At 42.5% G+C, this 19,554-nt stretch overlaps 1 protein-coding gene across 1 annotated transcript in view; it reads right to left on the bottom strand.

Annotated features, from left to right (window-relative positions):
- LOC132039423 (ATPase 10, plasma membrane-type-like) overlaps window positions 1-19,554 on the bottom strand; it is a 33,000-nt gene that overhangs the window by 1,378 nt on the left and 12,068 nt on the right. The window contains exon 6 of the mRNA XM_059429906.1: window positions 30-187. Coding sequence (XP_059285889.1) covers window positions 30-187 — 158 coding nt within the window. The remainder of the gene's footprint in view (window positions 1-29; window positions 188-19,554) is intronic.

Here is a 19,554-nt window from a genome sequence, read left to right as displayed (position 1 = left end):
AGCGACAAAACTAAGAATAATGGTAACTGAAAGAATACGGTGCTGTCTACGAGCCAGTAAAACAAGACAGTAACTAAGGCAAGATAAGTGCCAATCACAATGCCAGCAGTAAATATCTCGTTAAGCTTCCAACTGTCAGGTGTTGGAGATGGTTTAACGCGATCTTTGGAAATAGTCATGATAGTACCTATCAATACAACAACAACAACAAGCCCAGTAAAGTCCCACCATGTGGTCCTGCAGGGGGAGAGGGAATGTACGCGAGACCTAACCCCCACCTCGAAAGGTAGGGCGGTACTTCCGAGAGACCCTCGGCTCAAGAGAGGAGAAGAGAGGAAGACAAGAGGAAAACAAGACAAAAGGTCGGATAGGTACCAAGCATATCGAAAGCAATATGATAACACGAATACCAAAAGCGAGAAAGTCATGGTAGAACCATCCAGAAAGTAAGAAGCATTGAATACTAAAGATAAATAAAATAATCAAAGAAAAGTTACCAGTTTCAAAAAAAATAAAAAATAAATAAATAAAATAATCAAAGTTCAACGTCCCAACAAATATAATCAGCAAACAAATGCATAAACCAAAAGGCAATAGACAAGTGAGCAAAACTGCAACTACTATGGTGAAAGGGTACGCCACCTAGCCTTCTATCCTAATCCGAGTCCTCCACAACCTCCTATCTAAGGTCATGTCCTCGGTGAGTGAAACCGTGCCATATCCCCGCCTAATCACCTCTCCCCAATTCTTCTTCGGCCTCCCTTTACCTCTCCTGAAACCATTCATAGCCAACCTCTCACACCTCCGCACGAGCATCTGTGTCTCTCATCTTCACATGCCCAAACCATCTCAGCCTCGCTTCCCGCATCTTGTCCTCCACCGATGCCACTCCCACCTTGTCTCGGATATCTTCATTCCTAATTCTATCCCTCCTAGTGTGTCCACACATCCACCGCAACATTCGCATTTCCGCGACTTTCATCTTCTCGAATGTGACATTTCTTGATCGGCCAACACTCGCTCCGTACAATAAAGCCTCGGTCTAACCACCACTTTGTAGAACTTGCCTTTAAGTTTTGGAGGCACTTTCTTATCACACAAAGACTGAGGCGAGTCTCCATTTCATCCACTCCCCGCACCAATACGATGTGAAACATCGTCGTCGATATCCCCATCTCCCGTATAATAGACCCAAGATACTTGAAACTTCCTTTTGAATGGCCTGGGTACCAAGCCTCACTTCCTCATCAACCTCACGCGGTAGGCCACTGAACTTGCACTCCACGTATTCTGTCTTGGTCCTACTCAATTTAAATCCTTTAGACTCCAACGTTTGTCTCCACCTCCAAACTATCGTTAACTCCGTTGCGAGTCTCGTCAATCAGGACTATGTCATCTGCGAACAACATACACCAAGGCACCTCACCTTGTATTTGTCGCGTCAATTCATCCATCACCAAGGCGAATAGAAACGGGCTAAGAGCTGATCCCTGATGCAACCCCATCAGAACAGGGAAGTGCTCCGAGTCTCCTCCTACCGTCCTTACCCTGGTCTTAGCTCCATCATACATGTCCTTTATCGCTCTAATGTACACCATAGGTACACCTTTAGCCTCCAAGCATCTCCATAGGACCTCTCTTGGCACCTTGTCGTAGGCCTTTTCTAGGTCAATGAATACCATGTGCAAGTCCCTCTTCCGCTCCCCTATACTTGCCCACCAATCTCCTTGCAATATGGATGGCTTCGTAGTCGAGCGCCCCGATGAATCCAAATCGGTTCTCCTCGAAATAGACACACCTCTCTCTCACCCTCATTTCCACCACCTTTTCCACACTTTCATAGTGTGACTTAGCAACTTGATACCTCTATAGTTGTTTGCGGCTTTGAATGTCTCCTTGTTCTTGTACACCTGGAATCATTGTACTCCATCTCCATTATTCCATCTTCGCTCGTTTTGAAAATGACATTAAACAATCCAAATTTCCAGCTACTCCAAGCCTACCTCGCCACATTCTTCCAAAATTCTCCAGAATCTCGTCAAAGTTCGGCCGTTTTCCCCCGCATCCTACGAAATGCTCCCTTAACCTCCTCAACCTTTATACTCCTACAATAACCAAAGTCGCGACGCCTATCAGAGTGCTCCAAGTCTCCCAACACAATGTCTCTGTCCGCTCCTTTGTTCAAGAGTTCATGAAAGTATGACTGCCATCTCTGTCTAATGCGGGCTCGTACCAACACTTGGCCATCCTCGTCCTTGATGCACTTCACATGATCCAAGTCGCGTGCCTTCTCTCTCTCTCTCCGCCTTGGCGAGCTTAAATAACTTCTTATCCCCACCTCTCGTCCCTCTAGTTCGCATAAAGGCGTTCAAAGGTCGTTGTTTTAGTCCACACGCTAACTTCGCCTCCTTTCTCGCCATCTTATACTTTTCCCCGTTCGTCCGCTTCTCTCATCATCCTTGCTATCTACCAGCCTTCATATATGTCGCTTCTTTGCTTCTACCTTCCTCGACTTCTCCATTCCACCACCAATCCCCGCGTGCCCACCACGGCGGCCTCGTGAGACCCCCAATACCTCTCTAGCTGCTTCCCGAATGCAGCTGGCCGTCCTATCCCACATACTGCTCGCATCCCCCTTACTATCCCACGCTCCCATAGCCATCAACTTCTCTCCCATCTCTAGGGCACTAGACGGAGTCAAACTCCCCCACCTAATCCTCGCTCGGTCATCCACAACCTTCTTCTTCTTCTTCTTCTTCTTTCTTATCTCCAAATTCATCACCAATAGTTTATGTTGGGTCGTAAGATTCTCACTCGGTATGACCTTGCAGTCCTTACAGAGGCCTTTATCATCTTTTCTAAGGAGCAAGAAGTCTATTTGCGTCGCAGCCACTGAGCTACGAAAGGTTACCAAGTGCTCCTCCTTCTTCAAGGAACTCGAGTTGGCTACCACCAAACAAAAAGCTTTTGCGAAATCCAGAGTGAGACTCTCCACCATTCCCGTCCCCGAAGCCAAATCTTCCATGCACCTCGTCATAACCCCTCGAAACGCACCAATGTGCCCATTGAAATCTCCTCCTTATGAATAGCTTCTCGCAGGCGGCATACTTGCCACCACTTCGTCCAAGTCCTCCCAAAAGCGCCTTTTTACCTCCTCGTCTAAACCCACTTGTGGCGTGTAGGCACTAATAATGTTCAAGGTGAACCCTCCAACGACTAACTTAATCGCCATCATCCTGTCGTTAATCCTCCTAACTTCTACCACCTGATCTCTAAGCTCACTATCTACTAAGATCCCTACCCCATTCCTATACCTTGATTTGCCCGAGAACCAAAGCTTGTACCCGTCCACATCCCTTTCGCTAGTCCTACCCATTTAGTCTCTTGGACACAAGCTATATTAATCCTCCTCTTTTTAAGAATCTTAACTAACTCTATGGACTTTCCCGATAAAGTCCCAATATTCCAAGACCCTACTCTCAATCTAGAGGCTCCTCAACCCCCTTAGCCCCCAACCCTAGTCCCCGATCCCAACCGAGAACATGACCTAGTCTACCATCCTCACCAAAGACAAAGCAAGTATACGTAGTGAAAGGATAATCTAGGACACACGAAGGATCAATAATAGAGCACAAGTTAGTAATAGTCTATAGCGAGGAATAGGTATTCAATTAGGCGGAGCATAAAATTTATAAGTCTAACGACGAAATGGGCTATTGGAGGTACCAACTCCAAGTAAGTAAAACCTGCTCACCACCGAGAATCTGCGATTTGCCGTCGAAATACGTTCTCCGCCGAAAAATACCGTTCACCAAATACGGCTTCACCCTGCCGAATCATCGTTCACCGGGCCGGATCACGGGGAAGCTCGATTACTGTGTAAACCGCCTAAAACCTACTGGTGGAGGGTTTCCGGTCACAGTGTAAAAGAGAAAAAGAGAAAAAAGGAAAGGAAGAAGGAGAGAGAGAGAGAGAGAGAGAACAGAGGAGAGAGAGAGAGATCTGGCCGGCCGGAACCGCACACGGTGGCCGTCGGTCGGGGGGGGGGTGGTCCGGCCGGGGGTGGGGTGGGTGCGTGGGGGTTGGGTGGGGAGGGGAGGGGAGGGGAGGGGAGCTAATTACCGTTGTAAAAAGAGAGGAGAGAGAAAATGCAGAAAGTGAACAGTTGGTAAAACAGGAAAATATGAACTTTGCAGCAGGACCTTGCTACGCCTTCTAAGATAAATATTGTCAAGTTGTTGACACCCAATTTTGTCCCGCCTTCCATAAATATTTATTTACATTTATAGTATTTTTGGCAATTTAAGAAATGATTCTTCATATTTTTACTATAACTATTGAATTTTCTACCCACGTTTCACTATTCCATTGCAGTCACTAGCGGTCATTATTTTTATCCTTATTGCTACTATTATTATTATTATTATATTTATTATTATTATTATTACCAGTATTATTATAATTCACGTTATAATCGTTTCAGCATTTTTACCATCCTATGCACATGCTTCGCATTTATTTTTTGCAAAATTACAAATTAGTGTTTATTTACCATTGGATTTTAAATATATTTGCACGGCTATTACGACATCATTTTTTATTTTATTTTATCTGAGTACTAATAAATACATACTTTTATATAAGATAATATTTTAGCACATGTTAGCATATAATTAATTTAAAAATGGGTCTCTTATTTAAATTTAGAAGCCAAACAAATTTCTTTCATCACCCAATATTTTAAAATAATCAAAGCCCAAATCAGCAACCCATTATTTTCATCCCACCATAACTTAAAACATTTTCAATATGACCAACCCAACATTTAGTAAAAGAAAATCGACCCGACCCCCATTTCGTCATTTTTAAAAATGGATGAAAACCCTTAGGTTTTCATTTTTTTTTTCTCCCTAGCGCCGCACCACCCCCCCCCCTCTCTCCTTCCTCTCTCTCTCTCTCCCGCCCCATCCTCTCTCTCTTCTCTCTCTCTCCTTTCCTTCCATTCCGACTAAGTCCACCATCCCTTAACACTTTGCCATGGACGAAATTTGACCGTTCCTTTTTTAGAGTAAAAGATTCGGTTCGTCCTGTCCCTTTCCCTCCTCCCTCTCTCTCTTCAACGTTAAAATAGCAAATCGCGAGCGTCTTTCGATTCTACAGGTTATGCGTGGCCATTTGAGGAAAAGAACTTAATGACCTCGTCCATCGTTGTTTTCAATCGTCGAGTCGAGGCTTTTCATATCCTTTGTTTTTTTCTCATCCTCCCCTCCGATCCGAAACTTTTTAATGGTTTTGTCGAGTTGTGAGTTCAAATTTTTTCTCTTTATCAGCCATTTGTTTTCGTTTTGCAAGTACCAATGTTTAATGGGTTCTTCTCTTTTGGGTTTTTCCATAATGAGAAAGCCAATGTTGATTTGAAAAAAAAAGCGGGTTTTGACCAAGAAAACCCGCCCAAATTTCAACCCAAAAGCCCGAGAGAATCCCTAAAATACATCCTATTGGTCATTGTGAAAGAATAGTTTTTTCATTGAAAGGCATTACTTTTTGAGGAAAAAGTTTTTCGAATCGCCTAAAAACCCTTCCTTAAGAAAAGAGTCTTTTTAGTTTACAAAATTCATAAACAAAACTTCGAGTCAAACATTAAATCAAGTTTTAATCGCTCAAATCCTTTGTTTTTAAAATACTAGTTATCCGAGCACGCAAGTTCGAATTTGGTGGTTTTTTTCGAGGATATCGAGACTTCGCCCCACTTCGCTGCACCCGGGTGTAATCCTCCATTCCCTTTATTTAAATTATTTCGCATTTTATTTTATTATCTTTGTTTTGTCGGTTTTTTTGCGTAAATTGATTCAAGCATGTCGTTTAGTTAGTTTACCTATTAGTTTGTATTTGTTAGTCTCGTAGAATGTGTTTGTGTGGTTAAGTCCGCGAATCTTCTCTTTAGATGTCTTGAATTTATAATTATTTCATGCCCGTTTAAACATGTGAACGATGTTATTATGGTAGCTTTCAATCGTCGTCGAATATATGCTTAGTGTGTAAATTGGCATCCGATTAGTTATATTCATTACGTTAGTTTCAAGCATGTTGTGTAGTGTATTGTTTTCATCATTGTTTTGTTCGTCCAAGTTGTACTTAGTTAGTAATCTAGTATTTATCATGTCGTTATACATCATTTGATTTGAGTTTGATTCTAAAATCATAGTCCTAAGTATTCCTTGTTATGAGCTGTTCATACTCTTAAACAACTCATGTAGTCTAATCACAAGTGTTTTCCGTAGATTTTTAAAACAATTGAATAAATGTTACTAAATGTTAGATCTCGTTAAATTTCGCCTTCGTAAAGTCATTTTTGTCGTGTATGATAAAGCATTGTTATGTTTTAATATGAAGGTTTGGTTGTCCATTTAAATAGGATTAGCAAATTTAACGAGATGGGATACGAATATTAAAATAGTCATTTGAAAAGGAATCATTATGATCATTTAAATAAGTTAAGTGTGTTGGTAATATATAATGATCATTCCTATCCTTTGCCCTTTATTTGATTTATAGCATGTACAAGTCTCGAATTCATTTATGCATTGATATTGGTTTTGCATGATCAAACATGTTCCTTCGTTATCATTACAAATTTATGTCAAATAATTTTGTATGTCATAAATATATACTTGCCCCGTGACACTTTATTTGTTTCATCTAAGTAAGTAGTTTAAGTTCCATCTTCGTCCGAAAATTTGTTGTTTGATTTAATATGTTTAGACCAAGTCTTTGGATGTAATCATTTGTTTGCCTTGTTAATATGAAGAATGTCCTATCCTGCTTTGTTTAGTTTTAGATAAATAGGATTCTAAATTTTATATATCGTTTACCTTCATATTTGTAACTAAGTTTTGTCACGAATCGGCGGCATTTTTAGCCATGCACGTCGAAATGTTTACAAAATGCCTCGATTCAATCTTTATTTCCGGGCCGATGTGTGAAATGTTTAGTCTATATTTTTTTCGTGTCCTTCATTTTTCATTTTGTTTGCCTTTTATGCCGTAATAAAATTAATTTTCTTTCAAATGTGATAGTATTTGAGATTTCTTCCTTTGAGTTATGAATCTTGCATTATTAATTATCTAGGTTCATACTAAATTTTTTATGCACGACCACCGCGTTTAGCGAGTCCGAGAGACTCGTTCTCCCATTGCATTCGGTGTTGGGCTAAAAGCCCAACGCAATCTCTCTCGTGTTAATATATTTGAATATACGCAATTTATAAAATGGACCGATTCATTTGTTTTATAATTTATATTTCAATGCTTAACTTTTCGTTGATTAGATACTTAAAAATGGGTTCCCATTTTTTACTTGCCTCTTTTTATTTTTTATTTTGTGCCTTTAATTTGTATCACGCCACTAACCCTTTATCTTGTTTTTGTTTTCTTAATTTAGATGAATTTTAGCAATTAGTGGGATTTAGTTTGTAGTGATGGGTAGATAATTTAAAAAGAAATAAAATCAATTGTCCCCGAGTTTCATTTTTTTTATATTAAAATCATTCACATTATCTATAATATTTATCCTAAATTATTCACGTTATCTGTAGTGTTTATTTTGAACTTATTTAAGTTATTTATAATATTTATCTTTACTAGAATCATTGATTTTCAATAACGAGAACATGTGTTTTTTAAAGGATTACTTTTTGTTTCTTCATCATCTTAGAGATTTGAAATACCGTACATGCAAAATATATATTTAAATGTTGTTTTGAAATTCGATTTAATCATATTTCCTAATCAAGTTTGAGTTAATAAAAGAATAATAAAAGGAAAACTATTACTTATAATTTTGTTATTTCCTGTAAATCTAGATTTTTTTGCAATCATTTTTAATATTCACATGATATAATTTTATTCAAGGTTCAAATTTACTAAAAGCTATTACTTATATGCAACTTAATTAATTAACCTAAGTTTGGCCGGATAACCGTAAGTTAACGGATTCTAAAGGATGCCTAACCCCTTCCCTTTAGGATAATATAGAACCCTTACCTAGAATCATAAACTTAAGCACTATTAACGGAGGTTTAGTTAGTTTTACCTTAGTTAATAATTAGGTGCCCTAATTCACCTTAAAATTAATTAGGTGGCGACTCCTTAAAAAAATAAGCAAACATTAGGAATCACCAATATGTTGTACTCTACCTTAACCCGGTTAAAATGGGGTATAACAGCTTGGCGACTCCGCTGGGGATTAGGTTCTAAACCATAACAACTTAGGTTAATTAAATTTGGTTATTCTTTTTGTGTGCTTTTATGTGGCAATTTCTGTATTTATTTGTAATTATTTGTTGTAATTATTTGTAATTATTTGTTGTAATTATTTGTCATTGCTTTCCCTAAACTGGCATTCCGCTCATATTTCCTCCACTTCTGGAAAACTCACACTAGCACACGTACACGCGAGGTGTGTTTTGCGCACCCGCAAAATTTTTTCAAAAATCCAAATTTTAGGAGAGTTGGCGCATGCGCGGGGTGTCCAAATTCTGGTGACCGCGTAGCCTTCTCACTCGAGTAGTCCACTCGGGAACCTTGCGTCTAGTAAAGCCAAATCTTAGAAAACTCAGGATAGAGCTATGCCACCCATTCCATTTAAGTCATGCATGCATAAGCCTTAGGTGGGTCGATCCTAGGTATCGGTTCCACAATTAGGAAACCTACCAAATTGTCGACGGGTTTCATAACCCAACGACCGACAAGCATGTTATGTGTAACGTGATAGTGATAGAAGGATCCAAGCCTAATCGCAACACGTCGAGTTTGGAAAATCATTTTGTTGTTCCTTTTGTAGGATGGATTTCGTCCCGCAGATTCCCGAAACTGAGATGGTCAATGGCGTTCCGAGCAAACTGAGAGTATGGTGGGAAGATTTAGATTTGGGTAGCAGACTGGCCGTCACTCGGATGTTAAAGTTTCTACCTTCTTTGCTTCAGATCACTCCGGATGAGCATATAATTAGAGCCTTGCTTCAATTTTGGGATCCCAGTCGAGTGGTTTTTAGATTTAAGGACTTTGAGCTCACACCCACATTGGAAGAAATCAGTTATTTCACTGATTTAAAATACCAAGACAGAGGCCAGATCCTCCCGCACAGTCAATCGGGAAAGAAATTTCTCCGCTATTTGGGTTTGAAAAATACCAAGGAACTTCGATGCTTCGAAAATAACTGGGTTTCTTTGGATTATTTGTACGAGAGGTATGGGCGTCCGGAGGGATACGCGCTGTTCAAGAAGGAATTCATATGCACTCCCGCCCACTGGCAAGTTAGACGCCCCATTGTATTCGCTGTTGCCCTGCTTGGGACTTTAGTGTTCCCACGTGCGTACGGGAGAATCAGCACTTGCATATGTGCCGTGGCTCGAGCGCTTTTTGAAGGAGTTGATGGGGCACAACTCACCTTGGTTCCTATGATTTTGGCGGAGATATTTCGAGCCCTGGGTAAGTGCAAAAGAGGTGAAACAAATTTCTTTGAAGGCTGCAATCTTCTCCTACAGATATGGGCGATGGAACATTTTTACCAACGTCCAAACATGGCAGACATATGCTTCAGTGATTCGAACAAGATCATCAGTTTTTATGAAAGAACAAAACCGTTTGTATATCCAGTTGGCACTAGTGATTGGTATGAGTTTTTGGCTTCCCGAACTGGCGATCAGATCCAATGGAAATACCCTTTGCTATCACGTACCGCGGCTTACATAAGAGGTAGAAGACTGTACTATATTGAGCTTATTGGGTTGAAAGGCCTCCAGCCATACTCTCCAGCACGTGTACTCCGGCAGTTCGGCATAGATCAAGTGATCCCCCTTCAGGCTGATATGAGTGGTTCCGAAATTCTTTTTGGGCCAGACTTCAGAGTTCCTAGGGCTGGTCAGATTCTCGAAGAATGGATTAATATTAATCCAATAAGTATTGGGGCTGGACCGGCAGGAGGTACCCCAGAATATCATGCATGGCTTCAAGAAGACAATGGAAACATAGAGCCTAGCCCAGAGGGTGAGCCAGGCCTCGAGGATATCGGGAAGAGGATTTGGATAAGGCATGCTCGATTGGGGACGATGGTTGTCACTCCCGAGATGTGGGCTCAAATGGCAAATATAATGCAATATTTGGGGAATTCGGGAGCGGGTCCTAGCAATGATGGGGCGTCATCTTCATTTCCACCGCCAGCGTGATCGAGTGCAAAGATCTAGGCCAAGTCTTAGGATTGTTTTACATTATTCCACTTTCGGATGTATTTTTAAATTACTGATTTTTTTTTAATATATCCGCTTTTGATATCGCAATGAAACTTGGCCTTTTATTTCCTTAAACTCAAGTGTCTCGATTTAATGGCTTGGATCACTCTATCACAATCTCGAATATTTGGCGTTAGGCCCACCTCTGGCACAAAAGAGGTCCGTGCATAATAGGTCGTGTTGTGTTTGCTTTATCTCCCTTTTGCTATCTAATTCGTTGCCACACAATATGTGCTTTGTTTTCTATGCAATATGTGCTGTTTGCCATGCAATATATGTTTTCCTACATCATTGTTTGCTCAATATTCACATTGTTTTATTTAAAGCAGCAATTATTTGCACTATACTAATGCAGTTTTCTTCATTTAGCAGGTTTCTTTTATTTTGATTATTCCCCCCAAAGGTTGATTCGTGTTGACTGCGAGCTGGCAGATCATCCATACTTCACGAGATCAAAAGCACGAGTGTCTAACAACATGAATGATTCAGGGGCATCCGAGCAGACTGGTTTGGGACTTGTCACTCTTCCAAGAGACGAACCTGAGGCTTCAGGAGGAGGAAATGACGAACTCATCGCCCAGTTATTACAACAAATGGCCAATATGCATGAAATTGAGCGACTGCGAAATCTCACCAACCTATCTATTACCCTGAACACCCCTCACCCCGAACAAAGAGCCAACACAACTATCCCACCATCCTTTTCTCCCCGTCGATTCGCCTGCTCCTCAAACCTTCCCTTCGAACCCTCCGTCTCACACAGTCAATCTAAATACTACCAATTCACCCTCTGTCCCCCAACAAACTAACTCGCAACAAACCACCTCACAACAATCCAATCCACAGCAAGCCACCCCACCACCGATCAACTCACAACAGGCCATCCCGCAACAAACCAGCCTACAACAAACTATCCCGCCGCACAATGACCCGCAACAAGCTAACCCCCAGCCAATTAACTTCCAGCAAACCAACCCACCACCCTTCACCACTCCCTACATTCCTCAACCCACAGTTACCCAAAACTACCAAGCGACCCAACATATACCATTGGCGCACACTGCTAGCCATAACACGCCATATGTGCCACCAGTATATGTAGCAGAAGCTCAACCTTTTACCACCCAGCTGCAGGCCGTACAACATCCAGAGGTTGACCCTTATGAAGAAATGGAAAAGGAAGCCAGAGCGAGAGCAGACGAGAATGTAGCAAAAGAGCTTCGCAGTCTAAGGGAAGCAGTTAGGAACATCCAGACCAACAAAGGATGCGAGGGACTGGAATACGAGGATCTTTGCATTCATCCTGACATCGAGTTACCTGCTGGATATAAAGTCCCGAAGTTTGACATGTTTGACGGGAAGGGAAATCCTAGGGCTCACTTGAGATCTTATTGCGATAAGCTTGTCGGAGTGGGAAAAGATCAGGCTATTCGGATGAAACTATTCATAAGGAGCCTGACAGGAGAAGCGCTAGATTGGTACACGTGTCAAGACCCGCAGAAGTGGCACAGTTGGGGAGAAATGGCCCAAGAATTCATGGACAGGTTTAGGTTCAACACCGAGACCGTCCGGACCGATTCTACTTGATGAAGCTAGAAAAGAAGTCGACAGAGACTTTTCGAGAGTATGCTATGCGCTGGAGAGCGGAGGCTGCGAAGGTCCAGCCCCCAATGGCAGAGAGCGAAATGACAATGCTTTTCGTACAGTCTTTAAAGGATGCCACTTACTACGAAAGACTGTTAAGCGTCATCGGACAAAAGTTTTCGGAAGTCATCAGAATGGGGGATTTCATAGAAGAGGGCATTAAAACAGGAAGAGTGACAAATGCGGCGACCTTGCAAGCAACGAGTAGAGCAATTCAATCGGATCCAGAAAAAGAAAAGGGACGGAGTGTCCGCAGTCATGACCATCCAGGAGCGGAGACCAAACCAAATGCTTGCTTACCAATACCCTTCGCCCCAGCCCACACACTACAGCCAATACACTCAAACCCCTCAGCCTTATTACCAATCTCCACCTACTCCCCATCCTGTTTACCATACCCAACCAACATATCACTCACCTCGAGCACCAGCCCATCAAAGCCCGTCACAATACCAGCCGACTTACTCACCTCAACCCCAGTATCAATCACCAAACCGCCCGCAAGATACACCCAGACCTCGTCCAAACTTCGAAAGAAAGCCCACCAAAACTTACACACCATTGGCCGAGCCATTATCTCAATTGTATGAGAGACTGAGAACCGCAGGGATACTACAACCAATCCAAGGAAGAATTCCTAATCCCCTACCTGGATGGTATGACGGGAACAAACGCTGCGCGTATCATTCAGGAGTCACTGGACATGATACAGAAAATTGTCTCTCTCTCAAGGATAAGATTGAAGCATTAATCAAAGAAGGGGTCATCCAGCTCAAAGGAGCTCCCCCAAACATAAACAACAATCCGTTGCCCAATCATGGTGATGCAAATGTAAACATGATAGCCATTGATGAGGATTGCAATTTGGAAGGGACTATCGTACCGGTTAAGAAAGAGGAGAAGGTCGAATCATCGGCCCACGTTGCTCCGGTAATCACAGTCCAGAGAAGAGCCCCATTTGAGGTAGAAGTACTCGCTCCAAAGCCTAGAATTACGGCCTTAGTTGCTCAAGCACCTTCTGGCAATGCCAAAATAGTGCCCTGGAGTTATCATTCTGATGAAAGGAGCAAAGCAAAGGGAAAATTGGTGGTAGAAACTGTTGCGGCCGGAATGACTAGATCTGGGCGATGTTATGCCCCTGAGGAGATAGCGCGAGGAGTACAAAGCAAAGAAAATAGTCAAAAGAAGGTTGTGACTGAGGCAGAGATTGACGAATTCTGGAGAAAGATGCCAACTAAAGAATATTCTGTTGTGGAACAATTGAAGAAAACGCCCGCCCAAATTTCTTTATTGGCATTATTGATGAGTTCTGAAGCTCACAGGAGCGCTCTAGCAAAGGTGCTTTGAATGAAGCCTATGTCTCGCCCGAGACTTCCAAAGAGAAACTGTCAGCCATGGTTGGAGAAATCCTTGAAGCCCACAGAGTTTCTTTTCATAATGACGAATTGCCACCTGAAGGTTTAGGACACAACAAAGCATTAAACATCACCATTAGATGCAGGGACAAATTCATTTCCAAGGTGTTGATTGATGGAGGTTCAGCGGTGAATATATGTCCTGTCACTACTCTACAAGCCTTAGGGATTGGCGTCGGGAAACTCCGCGACAGCCAGGTGAGAGTCAAAGGTTTTGACGGATCCCAAAGAGGTGTTGTGGGAGAGATTGACTTAACTTTGGAGATCGGGCCTGTGGAGTTCGCAGTGGAATTCCAAGTAATGGATATATCCGCTAGCTATAACCTGCTGATAGGAAGGCCATGGATCCACATGGCTGGTGCAGTTCCCTCTACCCTGCATCAGAGCTTGAAATTTGTCTGGAACCAGCAAGAAGTAGTGATCCATGGAGAGGGCAGCAATTCAATCTATCCTGAAAGCCCAGTTCCTGTTATCGAAAGCGTAGAAAGATTGGATGGGTCTGTCTTCCATATCAAGGAAACTATGTGTGCTGCTCGAGCAGGAAAGGTAAAATTGCCACAGGTGCTTATGATGGTGGCATGGGAAATGCTGAAGAATGGCTTCCAACCTGGTCGGGGCCTTGGTTTAAACTTGGACGGCATCGTGGAACCAATTCAATTACCCGGACAGAAGGACACTTTCGGTCTCGGATACGAGCCCACGCCTGAAGAGATTGCATTGGCTAGTTTCAAAAGAAGAAGTGACAGTCCCTTGCCCAAGCCTGTTCCCCTCCTGAATCAGTCATTTTGCAAAGCATCCGCCACCCAAGCATCAGACGGAGCTGCTAAAGATGACCTCGTGGAAGCTCTCAAGAACTTATTCATTGCCGAGGAAGAAGCTGAATGCAACGTGATTCTGGATGATTGCCCAGAAACTCCTACCATCTGGGATGCTGAGCCCGGAGATGCTTTGAATAATTGGACTTGTACCCCGCCCCCGGTTCTCCGGGAGTCTTGGTAGACAATTTGTATTAGTATTTGATGAAATAACACGATTCAAATTTGAGGCCTGAATCGCGTTTATACTTTTGTTATGTTTTGCCTCCACCTTTTAAAAGCTTAAATGCCAAATCTGAACTATAATTTACTATTTTAATTTATCTTTCATTTAATTAATTTTTATTTTTATTTTTCAGCAATCAAACTAGTAAATCTGCTGGTACTGCGAATGTGACACATAATGAAACAAGCGAGCCCATGCAAAATGATGAATCGGACTCTGAAGAGTATGAAGAAGACATACAACCTGAAGAATTGACTAAGGATTTTGAACACTTTGAAAATAAGCCAAAACCAAATTTGGATGAAACAGAAACCATAAATTTGGGAGATGCAGAAAACGTAAAAGAAACAAGAATTAGCGTCCATTTAACTCCGGCACAAAGGGAAGAATTAATCAACCTTTTGAGGCAATATATAGACATATTCGCATGGTCTTACGACGATATGCCGGGCTTAAGTACAGACATTGTTTCGCATAAGTTGCCTATTGATCCATCTTGTCCTCCGGTGAAACAAAAGAAGAGAAATATTAAACCGGATTTGAGTTTAAAAGTCAAGGAAGAAGTCTCCAAGCAATTTGATGCAAAGGTTATTCGAGCTGCGAGGTATCCTACTTGGCTAGCCAATATCGTGCCTGTGCCTAAGAAAGATGGCAAAGTCAGAGTGTGTGTGGACTATCGGGATCTCAACAGGGCCAGTCCGAAGGATGACTTTCCCCTTCCAAATATTCACATACTCATTGATAACTGTGCAAAGCATGAGTTGCAGTCATTTGTCGATTGCTATGCAGGATATCACCAGATTTTGATGGACGAAGAAGATGCCGAGAAAACAGCATTCATCACACCTTGGGGTGTATATTATTATCGAGTGATGCCTTTCGGACTAAAGAACGCAGGTGCTACTTATATGAGAGCCATGACTACCATCTTTCATGACATGATCCACAGGGAGATTGAAGTTTATGTGGATGATATCATCATCAAGTCACGAAAGGGTTCAGATCACTTGACGGATTTGAAGAAGTTCTTCGATAGGCTGAGGCGATACAATCTAAAGCTAAATCCTGCAAAGTGTGCATTTGGTGTTCCTGCTGGGAAGCTATTGGGTTTTATTGTGAGCAGAAGAGGCATAGAATTGGATCCTTCGAAGATAAAGGCTATTCAAGAATTGCCCGCCCCAAAGAGTCGAAAAGATGTGATGAGTTTCCTCGGTCGCCTCAATTACATTAGTCGATTCATAGCACAATCGACGGTGATTTGTGAGCCAATAATCAAGTTATTGAGGAAGGACGCTGCCACCAAATGGACAGAAGATTGTCAAAAGGCCTTCGACAGAATCAAAGAGTATTTGTCTAAACCGCCTGTTTTGGTGCCTCCAGAAGCTGGAAGACCTTTGTTGCTATACTTATCTGTATCAGCAAATGCATTTGGATGTGTGTTGGGGCAACATGACGAAACAGGAAAGAAGGAGCAGGCAATATATTATTTGAGCAAGAAGTTCACACCCTATGAGGCTCGGTATACTTTGTTGGAACGCACCTGTTGTTCTCTAACTTGGGTTGCACAGAAGTTAAGACATTACCTGTCCGCATATACTACTTATCTCATTTCAAGGATGGATCCACTCAAGTACATCTTTCAGAAGCCCATGCCTACTGGGAAGTTGGCCAAATGGCAAATCTTGCTAAGTGAGTTCGATATTGTGTATGTTACCCAAAAGGCTGTCAAGGGGCAGGCGATAGCCGATCACCTTGCTGAAAATCCCGTAGATGAAGAGTATGTACCCCTTAAAACATATTTCCCTGATGAAGAAATATTATTTGTCGGAGAGGACATCGCAGAAGAATATCCAGGATGGAGAATGTTTTTTGATGGGGCTGCAAACTCTAAAGGAGTTGGTATTGGAGCAGTTTTAATTTCAGAGTCAGGCCAGCATTATCCGGTTTCAGCTAAGCTCAGATTTCCGTGCACTAACAATATGGCAGAATATGAAGCTTGTATTCTCGGACTCAGAATGGCTGTGGATATGAACATACAAGAATTATTGGTCATAGGCGATTCTGACTTGTTGATTCATCAAGTGCAAGGCGAATGGACTGCTAAAAATGTGAAGATACTTCCGTACCTGCATTGCGTGCAAGATCTGTGTAAGAAATTCATCAAGGTGGAATTCAAACATATCCCGAGGGCTCAGAACGAGTTCGCCGATGCTTTGGCGACCTTGTCCTCCATGATTCAGCATCCGGACAAGAATTACATAGATCCTGTCAAAGTAAACTTGCACGATCAGCATGCTTATTGTTTCCATGTAGATGAAGAGCCTGATGGGGAACCCTGGTATTATGACATCAAGAAATATCTCAAGGCAGGAGATTATCCAAAAGGCATAACAAACGTTCAGAAGAAAACGCTTCGAAGATTAGCAAATCATTTTTTCCTAAGTGGAGAAATCCTGTATAGGAGGACTCCAGACCTAGGACTACTAAGGTGTGTCAATGCCAAAGAAGCAGCCAAATTGCTTGAAGAAGTGCATGGCGGTACATGTGGGCCTCACATGAATGGTTTTACTTTGGCTAAGAAGATTCTACGAGCAGGTTATTTCTGGATGACCATGGAATCAGATTGCATTCGTTTTGTGCAGAAATGTCATCGATGTCAGATTCATGGCGATTTGATTCGAGTCCCGCCAAATGAGTTAAATGTGACCAGTTCTCCCTGGCCTTTTGTAGCTTGGGGCATGGATGTCATTGGTCCTATCGAGCCAGCAGCGTCAAATGGGCATAGGTTCATTTTGGTAGCCATCGACTATTTTACAAAGTGGGTGGAAGCATCTTCGCACAAATCAGTAACAAAGAAAGTGGTGGCAGATTTTGTTCGCAAAGAACATTATTTGTCGATTCGGAATTCCAGAGTCGATTATAACAGATAACGGAGCGAATCTCAATAGTGATCTGATGAAGGAGATTTGCGAAACATTCAAAATTGCTCACCGCAATTCCACTCCTTATCGGCCTCAGATGAATGGAGCGGTCGAAGCAGCAAACAAGAACATTAAGAGAATATTGCGGAAGATGATCGATAATTACAGGCATTGGCAAGAAAAATTACCGTTGGCCCTCCTCGGTTATCGCACCACTGTGAGGACTTCGACTGGGGCAACGCCTTATCTTTTGGTTTATGGCACAGAAGCAGTGTTGCCTGCTGAGGTGGAGATACCATCTTTGAGAATTATCCAAGAAGCCGAGTTAAGTGATGCTAAATGGATACAGAATCGGTATGAGCAATTGATGCTCATTGATGAAAAGAGAATGAATGCAGTTTGCCATGGGCAACTTTACCAGAACCGAATGGCCAAAGCTTTCAACAAGAAAGTAAGACCAAGGCAGTTCAAACCGGGGCAATTAGTATTGAAACGCATATTCCCCTGCCAAGATGAAGCTAAGGGAAAATTTGCACCCAACTGGCAAGGACCTTACATGGTTCATCGGGTACTGACTGGAGGAGCGTTAATTTTAGCAGAGATGGATGGCGAAGTTTGGCCGAAAGCTATCAACGCAGACGCTGTCAAAAGATACTACGTCTAGGAATTTTTCATTTATTTTGCATGTAATGTTTTGTAATGCCTTTCTATGTAATGAAGCTACATTCCCTCGGCGGGATATGTAGGAAACCCATATCGGGTTCGCTCTCTTTAAGATAAAAATTGTCATTTGCTTGTAATATGAACTACGCCTGACCTGATTCCCGCGGTGGGATACGTAGGCGGTCTGCATGGGCCTCGGTCACATTATTAGAAAATCTTAAATTGGTTTTGTTTGTAATTTTTTTTTTTTTTTTTTTTTTTTTTTTTTTTTTGAACTACGCTTGACCTGATTCCCTTAGTGGGATACGTAGGCAGCCCGTATAAGGCTCGGTCTCATCATTTAAAAAACTCAGCATCCTCCCATCCCATAAACTGGGACAATTTTTTAAGGGCGTCATCGCAAAGAAGCGTCCCCTTATGCCAGAAGCTGGGACAAATTTTAGAGGGGCATCATCGCAAGACGGCATCGGAGGATATGAAGAGTATATAGTCAACCGGGCTATCGGGCAAAGGAAGGACTTTGGAAAAAAGGGCGGTCGTTTCGTTGCACAATGTGTCACAGTTTCCAGTATTCAGCAGAAATCATTTATCACTAATATACATACTTTATGCATATTTCTTTTAAAGCAATATGATTTTTCTTAATTAGTTAATTTTATTAGTTGGCCAAGATTTAGAAATAGGCGGAGGTTACAAGTCCAGACAAAGTTGGAAGCATGAAGCGCCAGGAGCCAGATCTTCAAAGTCAACGCGAATCAACCCTCCCCCAAACTTACAAATTTTCTTTGGACGCAGATTTCCAGATTGCGGAAGCTGGAGCGCGTAATGTTTACAATCTTGCAAGGGTCCGCGTCGAACGGTTTGAGCTTTTTATGACATCATTACTTTGCAAATGCTCGCAAACGCACCGCACCCGCATTGCATCATTGCTTTGCGAATGCTCGCAAACGCACCGCACCCGCATTGCATCATTGCTTTGCGAATGCTCGCAAACGCACCGCACCCGCATTGCATCATTGCTTTGCGAATGCTCGCAAACGCACCGCACCCGCATTGCATCATTGCTTTGCGAATGCTCGCAAAAGCACCGCACCGCATTGCATCATTGCTTTGCGAATGCTCGCAAACGCACTTAGACCCGCATTGCATCATTGCTTTTGCGAATGCTCGCAAACGCACCGCACCGCATTGCATCATTGCTTTGCGAATGCTCGCAAACGCACCGCACCCCCATTGCATTGCATCATTGCTTTGCAATGCTCGCAAACGCACCGCACCCGCATTGCATCATTGCTTTGCGAATGCTCGCAAACGCACCGCACCCGCATTGCATCATTGCTTTGCGAATGCTCGCAAACGCACCGCATCATTGCTTTGCGAATGCTCGCAAACGCACCGCACCCGCATTGCATCATTGCTTTGCGAATGCTCGCAAACGCACCGCACCTGCATTGCATCATTGCTTTGCGAATGCTCGCAAACGCACCGCACCCGCATTGCATCATTGCTTTGCGAATGCTCGCAAACGCACCGCACCCGCATTGCATCATTGCTTTGCGAATGCTCGCAAACGCACCGCAAT

Source organism: Lycium ferocissimum, chromosome 12 (assembly GCF_029784015.1).
Source record: "Lycium ferocissimum isolate CSIRO_LF1 chromosome 12, AGI_CSIRO_Lferr_CH_V1, whole genome shotgun sequence".
Lineage (NCBI taxonomy): Eukaryota > Viridiplantae > Streptophyta > Magnoliopsida > Solanales > Solanaceae > Lycium > Lycium ferocissimum.
Note: the sequence above shows the minus strand (reverse complement) of the source record. Positions and strands in the feature narration are given on the sequence as shown.